At 43.5% G+C, this 11714-nt stretch overlaps 1 protein-coding gene across 1 annotated transcript; it reads right to left on the reverse strand.

Annotated features, from left to right (window-relative positions):
* Positions 1 to 227: 227 nt before the first annotated feature.
* On the reverse strand, positions 228 to 9914 carry bbc3 (BCL2 binding component 3). Its single transcript, XM_084558653.1, has 4 exons — positions 9603 to 9914; positions 7849 to 8239; positions 4872 to 5077; positions 228 to 2939 (listed from the first exon to the last, which is right to left on the reverse strand). The coding sequence occupies exons 2-4, from the start codon at positions 8225 to 8227 to the stop codon at positions 2844 to 2846; spliced, it is 681 nt and encodes a 226-aa protein (XP_084414779.1). The 5' UTR covers positions 8228 to 8239; positions 9603 to 9914; the 3' UTR covers positions 228 to 2843.
* Positions 9915 to 11714: the final 1800 nt, after the last annotated feature.

Consider the following 11714-nt stretch of genomic DNA (forward strand, 5'->3'; position numbering starts at 1 on the left):
TACGCGGCGCTCCGCTGGAGCTAAATATCTTCCGAACTACTCCAAATGACACCAAAGTTATATGGGTGAGTAAACATTCGTATTTTATGGTCCAGGTTGTAAAAAACAGTAGTTCCCCTTTAAATTATAATCACACTACTACTACACTATTAAATAAATAGTCTCATTGAGTTTCACTTCATTTTTAACCTTATCCTGTATTTATGTTAGAAATAAAACACCAAAAGTATATTTATTCTTAGATTTTATTGTATAAAAAAGAAAAAAAAGTACAAAATTCATGTAGAAATTTTACAATAGAAAAAGTTTAAAAACAGCAAACACACACTGCATGTGACTGACACTGAGCTCTGCTGGTAGGAAGCAAGGTGAGTGCTGAACCAGGAAGTGCACCCTGACAAATCAAACTGAAACAATAAAAAATAACCAGGAAAAGAATAAGTCCTCAGATCTCCCGCAGGTTGAATGATATGTGACGACAACGAGAGTGGCTGAAGGCGCCGCTAGCGAACCGCTCCACCAATATGAATACACAAGCAGTAAATGGGTGTCTAGCATGCTAGCATAGTTCGTTCTCCGCTTAGCCCCGAGTTAGCTGAACATCCACGTTATATGACTTTATACATCAAGGCTCTCAGAAATGTTAAAATAACAAGGCCCTGTGCTGAAAATGTACAGAAACGGTGAAACTAAGGCCAAGGGAGAGTGGTATGAAAGAAAAACACCTGATGAAACACCAGTCAGTCACATCTCTGATGAGTTTTTCAGTTCTAAGAGCTCGTTCTTCCTCAAATAAAAGTTGAAATACTCCATTAAGTGGGCACTTTAATTAAAAGTACATTACAGTACACAGAATCTGTGCGTTACCACTGTCTAATATCACACAGAAATACCCAACAGCAGGTTCCAGTTCAGTCATGTAAATCCGGTTTGAGAGTTTGTATCGCCTAATCTCTAAAGGGAGAATTTTGGTACTTTTCCATCTCATGCTAATAACATCACTTTCAGTCTGAGAAGTTTGAGTAATGTTTATCATATAAACACTTACTTTTTTTTCCCCCCTAACATGTACCGTTGTAAATGATCCGAGTCACTTTTTATTATCATGGGAAACGTGGACAAGAGCTCCTGAGTGACCGAGTTCAGTGACAGCTTTAGCCTCAAACTGTTTTAACAGTTTCAACTCAAATACAGCTTAAATCATATTTTGATCAGGAATGTATGAAAAAAAATAATAAAATAAATACATTAACATTAAAAAAAAAACTTATCCAGAGAAAAATTTAACAACACGCTACAAGTAGGCTACTTATCAAAATAAATTACGCTCTTAATACGAGCAATTAACATCATCTTCTCTTAAACTACAGTGAAAGTAATCGCACAACCGAAGGGCTCGTCTTAACATTTAACACCATCAAATACTTTTCAACAATCAAGTGATCCCCAATCATATTATCTGTTTTTCTTTAACTCATGGAATACCTTCTCAAATCCACTGGATTTAAATTCAGACCTGATCTACTGTCGCCAGCGGCCGCTCAGAAGCACATTTAAAAAAATAAAGAAAACAAACGAACACAGTGAACTCTCTTCGCTTCCATAAGTACTTATAAAGTCCATTAAACTTTTGGATAAGCTAAATTCATCTTTCAAAAGAGCATTTATAGTCCATCGAGAAACTATAAACACTGACGACACAGGCGGGCGAGACCCTGCCAGCTCCCAACACTGGCAGTATGAAGAGTGGTGTATTTGTGTGTCTGTGTGTGTGTGTGTGTGTGTGCGCGCGCGCTTGGCGAGGATTAAGCTACGTCTGTCCTGAAATGACCTTAAGGTCGTTTGAAGCTGGAACTAGGATGTGAATGACACTTGAATTTCGCAAACAAAGCAACTAAAGAGAGTGTGTGTTTCCTTTACTGTGTGCATATTTGTGTGTGTGTGTGTGTAGTTGATTGTCCTGGTGTTGGGGATTAAGCCTCAACAGGGCGCCAAAGCAGAAAGGCACATTGTAGGATGAAGTGAAGCCGACGGGGCGAGAGGTTCACTCTGTGCTTTGCTTTGCTCCGTAGTGGATTAACACCCGACGTTTCCCTGCGATGCAACCACGGCGTCCGGTTTCACAGTTTAGAAGAATGAAGGACACGGGTTGCACGATGAAGACACAACTGGCAGCACGCACACGTCAGACGAGGGTCGAAACGGGTCTGTGAACATTTAGCTTCAACCACCTCAGACAGAGAGACAGAGACGTAAAGTTTCCGGGCGAGGAGACGACAGCAAAACGACTTTTTTTTTTTTATATATATATATGGACTAAACATTTTTGCACTGATTTCTCAGTATACACTTCCAATCTGTGTGACCCAAGTCTTCCATGCGCACACACACACCTGCTACATAAAGAGTTGACCCCCGAGACACATGACAAAGACAAAAACAAAGTCATTTTACAGAATATACACATATGTAAGTGGCCGTCAGTTCGTCAGCTGCAGTCTGTACCAGCAGACCGACTGACTGGACAGACGGGCCGTCATGCAGACATACAAACAGACAGACAGACAGACAGACAGACAGACATACAAACAGGCAGACAGGCAGACAGGCAGGGTCCAGTTTCCACAGGGAGCAGCCCGATCCGACACCTCCAGCTGCTGCCGATCTCGTCCTCCCAGTTCTTTTGTTCAAGCAAAACGTTTTTTCTTTCAGGCTTCGTGTTCCCGAATCCGATGAATGACAGTGCAGCAACCAGTCGTGGTCGTAACCAAGTCCAGACCGTGTCCAAAAAAAAAAAAAAAAAAAAGAAGTCCTTAACCTGTGGCTGCAGGCGAGGCAGCCGTCTACGTGAGCCTGTAGAGAGGACTGAGGGTCTGAGCGAGGAAGTTGAGGAGTCCCCGGTAGACGTCTCTCCAGTCCCGCCAGCGGGGGACAAGGCGCTAACAAGAGAAAGAAAGAATGAGAGATGTTAGTCCAAATATAACTGACCTTTTTAGACGATGCAAAAAAATGCGCATTTATTTATTGACAGTGTGACCCACAAACAACATGACCGCAACTTCATGAAAGCCAACGCTGTCCTTGTTGTACCTAGAGCGGCGAATCCGAATTTGAGTTTGGTAAGATAATAAATAATTAAAAATAATAAATAAAAACACAACCAACCAATCAGAGCAATGGATTAAGCATCCTGCTTCTCCACAGACGCTTTAATCCCTTTAAAGTTATTTCTCTTTTACAACAGACGCGATTAAGGATTTTAAACACCTCACTTCTCAGACGACAGACATTTCGTTGAAAATAAAATCAGCTCAACGTCGCTCACATGGCGTGTACGACTGCATCGCTGTTACTCTTCTCGTCGGAGACCAAGATGTTGGAACTATTTACTACTTCAGGTGGTAAATTATTATCATTATCATGTGAAAAATAAGTCTTTAAATATCCGATAAAGACGCCGTGCAAACAAAAGAAGTGTTAAACATTATGTTTTTGTGGTGTGAAGTGAACAGGGGGACGTACTGCGTGTCTGCCTGTGCAGGAATAATGAATAATAAGGCATGGCTCAGCTTTAACACAAAGATAAACAAGTGTGCGTCTGTGTTGAGGGATGCTACTCTGAACTGCCTGAACCTCACGTGCCTGTGGTCAACCCTCCCTCTCTCCTTCCTTCACAATCTCCATCCCTCCTTCCTTTTGTGTCAAACTGCTCGTCGTAAACAACGCAAACAGCACAAATTTCCTCAACTCCCCCTCGAGGATGAAGCATCAGCATCAGACAGACAGCGAAAGGGCAGGGTGGGGCGGGGTGGGGTGGGGGGGGTGGATGCTCAGAGAGGAAAGCGACCCCTGAAAACCTGCAACACATTTCTGCTACATCCTTCAAAGTGTGCAATCCAAGTCTGAGTGAGAGCAGAGCGAGGGTGACGTCAGCTTTGTTTGTGTGCATAAGGCAGGATGGAGAGGGAGAGAGAGAGAGAGAGAGCGGTGCGTGTGTGTGTGTGTGTGTGCGTAGTGGGGGAGGAGGTAGAAGGGGGGGAGAGTTGCAGCCAAGTCCTCACGCGATCTGGAGCATGGAGGGAGGGAGGGAGGGAGGGAGGGGTGAGAGAGGGCGAGATAGAGAAATAACAATAAAAAGGAATGAGGAAAATACTGTGGTTTGATCTGCGAGATATAAAACCAACCACAACATGATGTTTGAGCGTTTGCAGCAGAAGTTATTGTTTTAAAGTCATAAAGAGAAAACAAAGAAAAGAGAAGGAAAGAAAGAAAGAAAGAAAGGGAAATGAAGGAAGGAAGCATGAAAGGAAGGAAATAAGAGGATTCTGCATGTGACCAAATGTCTAAAAGTGAAGCAACCTGAGTCTGTGCAGAGAAGAGAGAAGAGGAAAGACTATTGGAGTTTAAGAAAACAATAGAAGGAAGCAAAGAGGAGAAAAGATAGAATAAAGGAAGGAAGAGAAACTGGCTCAGCGCGCTGTCGTCATCGATTCACTCTTTCGAGCGTGGAAATATTGATCCTGTCTTCACTTGAACCTCAAACACCCACCCACGTGCGATTGCGCACACATTCAAACTCACGTGTTCATCCATGCAAGAACACACCGGACTGATAAAAACTGTTGTTTACTGCGTGTGAGACGGAGAATCAATGTAGCTGCGCTGTGTTCAAGGACAAGAAAACTTTTGTGTTTTTATCAGCTTTGTAAAGGCGGACGTGTGTGGTTTCTGTTATATCATCTTATTTTTCACACCTGCTTGTTTGCAAAAGATCAAATAGAGTCAAATTAACGTTGCTGACAGTCGCGTCTCCATTTTTTTGTCCAGTCTTCTGTACTAAAGCAACTTCAATAACCCATCCCGGTCCTTACCGCTCTGCGGACGACTGTGGTGTTAAATTCATCTCCAATTGTCCTCAGCTGGTTGGCCACTCTCATGACGTCCAGCTCCAGCACTGCCTCTCCTCCGGGGGCTTGGTGGTGTGGTGCAGCCCAGGACAGGTGCTCGTTTTGGGGCAGCAGGTCCGGCAGAGGTCCGTGCCGTCTGGAGGCGTCGTGATGCTCCTCTCTGTCCGAGCCTGCAGCAGAAAATGCAAAAACCCATTCAGAAAAACTCTCCATCTCATTTCATTTTACCGTCTCTCTTCCTCGTGTTCTTGCTCTCTTTCTCTCTTGACAAGCCATGCTCATCATGAAGACACAGAAGTGCTTTATTGGGTGCGCTGAGCCTCTGGTTATGGTTAATTGATTTTCAACAAGCAGCATAGATTAATAGCCTCCTTATGCACTAATGCAGACAGTTCACGGGCAGGCTGCACAGACCAGGCAACACACCCCAAATCCTCTGTTAGTCCTGCTGTAGCTGCACTGAAACCGTTTTAAAATGATCTACACACAGATTACTGGTTTTGTTTTGCAGGTTTTTGCTCGTCTGAAGTGGAAATTATTCTATCTTCTCGGTTCCTAAAAAAACAGGAACTGATGGACGCTCCTGATATGGAACAACAACACGCGAGCTGTTGAAACATCAGCTCTGACGTCTGACGATGAAAACAGGCTAAAAATAGCCTGGGCACATCCCCAGTTTAGGGATTGTTTAGTGCTCTTTAACACACAAAACTCTTAAGGAGCCTGATGGGGTGACGGTGACTTATTTTCCTCTTCATGGAACTTGGGAGAGTAATCTCTTAATCTGCTTAATAAGTCTGGTATAGAGAGGTACTGCTATGTGTGTGTGTGTTTGTGTTTGTTGTGTGTTTACTGTTTTGTTTTTTTTGCAGACATTTACCTTCTTCCATTAGGAAATGAATGAATCAGTTAAACCTTCTCAGGATATGATTTAACATCTTCTTTTTGTCTCTTTCCATCATTTATTTCTTCACGCAACACAACAATCCACCCACTCTAGACAGGAAGTGATCTTATCTTTATTTTCCCGTTTGTTTTTCTTTGCCTGACGCTAAGTTTTAACTCCATCACAGCTCTTCCCATCAAACGACCCCCCGTCTCTTCCAGCTCGGAGCCGAGAGCGCCTGCGGCAACCACAACTCTAGTTGCCACAGAGACGGGCACCCCTGGCAACCACAGCATCTGCTTTGCTAGGAGGATTACAACTGATCCTTTAAAGATGCAGGTGACTAGACAGGCAGAGAGAGAGAGACGGACGGAGACAGAGACCGAGAGAGAGAGAGAGAGAAAGAGAGAAAAGAGAGAGCAGGAGAAAAAAACAGGAAAACTCTGGCTTGTTGCCAAGGTAACTCTAAAAAAGGCTGCGCTCATGGAGACGTCTGCGCGTGATTGGACGAAAGAGCAATAGGGCCGAGATGCCATAGGGTGAACAAAAGGAAAGAGGGGGGGAGGCGGAGCTCGGGAGCTAATCTGCCTGTCTGATTGGTTGACAGACTGACAAGGTGACGGAGACCCCTTGACCAGTTAAATATGGGAGAAACAGAAGGGTCAGTGAGATGATGGGAGGAGCGTCGGGGGGTTTCATTAAAAATCTAGAGAGATACAAACAGCAGCTGCAACGTATGTCAACTAACAAACATTAACAGTTAATTATTTCTAATTGTATTAATAGATTAACTATATCTGAGCAGCTTGTTGAATAATTAACAGTTTAACAAATTCACTCGCTCATTAACTGACTGACTGATAAGCCTGACTAACAAACTGTCTGACTGTTAAACTAAATAAATCCCGCACAACTGAGCTCCATGAGAAATCTGACAAGATTTCCCATTCAGGGACAAACTGCCTCGGTTAACATCGTGTCGCCTGGCTGAGCCGCTCAGAGGACAAGGGAGGAAGCGCTGCAGACTGTTTCTTTACAGCAGCCAGGGCGCAGAGGACAAGTCTGAACATGCCTGCCTGCACAGCTGACCTACAGCTGAGGGGAGGAGGTGGAGGAGGAGGAGGAGGAGGAGGAGGTGGAGGAGGTGCAAGTTATCTGTTTACATTGCTACAAATCTGCCACAGAACAGTGGCTCTGTGCCAAATTTAAAACCTGACTTTCCTGCTGAGCCACGGCCGCCAGCACACCTGAATTTCCCTTTCTACAGATCCCAGAATTCCCTCCATCGTACTGACGTTTACAGTGAAGTCAGCCCAAGAGATAAATTCCTGCTGCAGCCAAAGAGAAGCCAATAACATCTATATAGATATCTATTACTCTAAAAAAATAAAATAAACAAGACAAAAAATGACAATACACAGGGAGAAAATGGGAAAGAGATGTTCCCGTCACCTAATTACCTCATAAACTCAACCCAGACATCTTTGCATTGTCTGGTGAACAAAACCGGTTTGTGCAGTTTACTGTTTACTGTGCATAGCTCAGTATGAGCATAAAGACCTGCTGGCTACAAGGCCACGCTGCAACAGAGGAGTCACATGCTTGACAGCTGTAACACATTTCCTCTTCATCTCCCTCCACCTGTCCCTCCGTCCCCACATCGACACCGGCCAAACAAACTCCCGTCACAGAAATAAAGCCCCGGCTGCACCAATACACACAACTGGTACCCTCCCGCTAACTGATAACATTCATGTTTACTTAAGGGTGTGGGTCTGGAAGGCAAACTGCTCCGTGAGGCTGAGTCATATCGGACGTTTCCTCGCTGTGCAGGCTCTTCCTGCAGCAGAGGCCTTAAATCAGCTCTGGCTCGAGCTGTTGTCGAGAGACTTAATGATTAATGACATACAGATACAGATCTTGGAGTACACTGCCTCCTTTCTCTGTCCGTCAGAAAAGTGGGAGAACTAGTGCACATGTTGTATGAATTTGTTGCCGTCTTCTCATGAAACCCTATCAGGCCTGTAAAGTTTTAAGTAAACGCCGTGATCCTACCTGACTGTTGTCCTGAGAAGTCACTGGGGGGAACTCCACCTCTGCTCCTCTCATTCCTCCGATGCCTCGGCGGTGTAGGAGGAGGCGTTGATGATGGCGATAGCGCCGTGTGGGGCTCCTCCTCGGCCTCTGGTTGCTGGTAAGGCAGCGAGTATGACAGACAGAAAGCCTGCAAAGGGCGCAGGTGATTAGGGTGGACGGAGATGGCACCGAGGCCGGCCCCGATGCTTGTGTTGGTGTTGAGCCGTCTGGGCCAGGTGTGGAGGGGTCGAGGCACCTCCATACGGCAGACGTTGTAGCAGGGAACAGGGCCGTTTCCTCCTCCTCCTCCTCCTCCTTCTGGTTCTCCAACGCTCTCGATGGTCTCTGCTCGGGCCATCTCAGTGGAAGCCTGAATCACACACGAATATGTCAATAAAACATCTGCAACGTTAAAAATCACAAGTAAATGAGGTTCATAACATGTTTAAAACACCAGATAAAGTTACTCAAGAACTAAATAGCTGCTGATTGGACAAGTAAACATGTTTACGTTTTAAAATATATAAGCCCTGTGATAGACTGGAGACCTGTCCAGGGTGTACCCCGCCTCACGCCCGATGACAGCTGGGATAGGCTCCAGCGCCCCCGCGACCCTTCACAGGACAAGCGGTTACGGAAGATGAATGAATGAATAAATAAATTTCATTAGGTACACTTATGAAAACATTCTACTATAAAAGTCCTGCACAATAAGCTTAATTTCGTGGCCATTATGGTATTTAGAATTAGTTTCAAATAACCGAGAGGGCTGTTGATTCAACAGTGTTTTCATTTTAGAGGCTGTAGTTTTTAACACTATTGAATTTACTGACACATGTTCCTAATATTTTGACGTTTTAGTCGGCGTGCTAGGCTAAATAACAGCAACATTTTAGTGTTTAGTTCAATCCAGTTGAACAGCGCCACCGACTACATCCTCCACAATGATCATACAGTTAAAGTACCATCTTTTTTTTAACCTTTTTTAAACATTTAAACAATTAAAGATAAGATTTAGAGCGGGACTTTTATATTCACTAGTGTACCTAATGTTTTGGCAGGTGGGTGTATATCCCGCCATCGGCCGCTAGGAGGCGGATGTTGCGGTTCTATTTTTTTTTTTTCTCTCAGGAGCACGAGACCTGTGTTTGTAAACAAATCCTCGCCGTCCGAGCGCGAGGAAGCGCGTGCGCGTGTACTCACACACACAAACAGTTAAGACCGGAGGCGCGTGCGCAGTTTAAATGGAGGAAAATATCAACGTTAATTCGTTTAAAATGCATAAAAAGGCGAAAAATACGTCCTCGCGACACGAATCGTTAATTTCAACGTCAATATTTTCCCAAAATAAAAAATAAAATATGAATTAAAAAACGAGTTTGAGTCATTTTGACCGCCAAGCATGTCTCCATTTTTAGTTTATTTATTTATTTTATTACTATTTTTTTTTTTTTACTCTTTATCCAACATGCCCGGACATATCGCTCACCGAAAAACACGATGTTTGAATATCCGCTCACTGACCGATAAAGATAAACCTAAAAGCATGCAGTCTACAGCTAACCTGTCAACTTGAGGAAATCATATTAAAGAGAAGAAACGTCGTCGTCAGGCAAAGTTGAAAGCTATTTTTTTTTTCCTGACAGCTGGACAGATGATGCAACTCGGTGCTGTCAGATTCAGCTCCCGCAGCGAAGTAAAGACACCGTTTAAGAATAACTGGATCGTCTTACTTTGTGTATGTGTTGATCCGTGGTGAGGCTGTCCGCAGGTCTGAGCCCGACGGTAACAGGTGGACATCAGAGAAAGGTGTCGAAGTTCAAACCTCGGATGGTACCGGCGAAAGGATCGCGAGGGAAGATGTCAAAAGTCCACTCGGGAGGATAAAACGTCCTATTCCATTTCAAGTGTTCCAGTTCGGATTGTCTCTGTAACTATTTGCTCTGTTTTTTGTCTTAGATTAACCCATCAAAACTGGAAAAAAAGTAAAGACGAGCAGTTGAGAAGATGCAGCGAGTGTCGGAGCTGTGTGTTGTCTTCTCTCATGTCTGTCCGGGCTTTTCTGACGGAGTTAGCCTCCGCTGCTATTTATTGAGTCAACGAACTGCAACAGTGGTATAACAACATCCGGCCGAGATTTCAAAATAAAACCCCGGAAACCCCGGGTTTCCCCCCTCCCGGAAATGTTTACATGAAAAATATATGTGGTATGTTATGAAATGCATATGATACAGTTTTAATGAGAATATTTCAATGATGTGATTGAAATAAATATAATTAAACAGTTTAAACAAGAAGAAATTTGTTTGAATCAGGGTAAAGTACCAACTCATTACATGTACACAAGAGTATTACACCTGGATCATGTATGACAGAGACAAAAACGTGCCTTTGTAAACAAACTGTAATGAAATATACAAAACCATTTTTAAAGCGTTTGCACTTTTTGTACCTAAAGTAGAATCTTGCACCCCCATCTTCACCACAGAGAGCATATCAACCAACAGCATCTCTGTCCAATGCCTCAGATAAGAAGTCGGTGGAGAGAGTGGTGAGGACAGCAGAAAAGTTCATCCTCACCTCGCTTCCTCTCATCCAGGACATTGCAAATAATAATGACTGCTGAAAGGTTTGGTTTTACAACCCTGATACAGGGAGTTGGGTGCCAGGCCCTAAGGTCATGGGCTGTTAGAAGGTCCGGTAGTCGTTGGAGGGCGGTGCAGAGAGTGGTGAGGACAGCAGAACAGTTCATCGTCACCTCGCTTCCTCTCATCCAGGACATTGCAAATCATAATAAAAAATAAAAAAAACACTCTGTCTTCAGAGCCCGTGACAATGTGCAATGTAATGTGCCGAATATTTATACTTTTGTATACACATGTACGTGTAAATACATGTTATATTATATATATTTTTAATGCCTCTTTCTTTCTGTGCTGTTTTCTTTTGCTTCTTTTGCTAGCTTCTCTCTGTGCTCTCCACCAATGCGAATAGTTAACATGCTTTTATTTTGAAGGCGGTAGCTCTGTTTGACTTGACTTCCTCCACCTGATTTTTTTTTTTTATGTTTTACTCCTACACAAGTGCTGACATGCCCCCAACCAACTCCGAGGACAGGATACGCCGCCCCGCATAACCCTAACCCCCAACTAGAACCGAAACACCCTCCCAGTCATTTCCTTACTAGTGTGACTCTCACACAATAGTATCCACTGAGGTCTGAGTCAGCCTTTAGTGGTGTACAGTAGAACACACATGTGTTTACAACACATTCATTGCAAAGGCCACGAGTGTCTGTGCAGACTGGCTGCTGTGACGAAGTCTGGTCCACTGTGAATTGTGGAAATTATGTTTTATTCTTACCCCAAGCTGAACACAGACTGCGTAGAATTAACAAGGGTGTGCATTATTGTGGTGTAGATGTTGCTGCACAGATGTTGAGGAGCAAAGAGACACTTATCAACGACTGTTTTACATTATTTACATGAAGAAAACATAACATTTTAAAGAGATCAGATCTTATTTTTGTCTGATTTGCACCAAGGTATCTGTGCCCACTGTACAAATAGAGCAATGTATTATCTATATAAGGTATAATCCTAATTTTATTGCTCTGCACACATTGTGTTTACCCTGAATGTCTGTCTACATGTTCAGTAATTTGCATGGATGTGAGTGTTTATGTGTGTTTATTAGTTTCTCTCTGAGGTCACTGTAACAACAACCAGAGTTTCGTTGACATGCAAACTGACTGACTGCGCTTGAAGCTTCAGAAAAAGAAAAAGAAAATCCCTCTGATGGCATTTAGGATAGCTTTCCTTAACCCAAACAGTGGAAATTATAAT

Source organism: Chelon labrosus (genome assembly GCF_963514085.1).
Source record: "Chelon labrosus genome assembly, chromosome: 13".
NCBI lineage: Eukaryota > Metazoa > Chordata > Actinopteri > Mugiliformes > Mugilidae > Chelon > Chelon labrosus.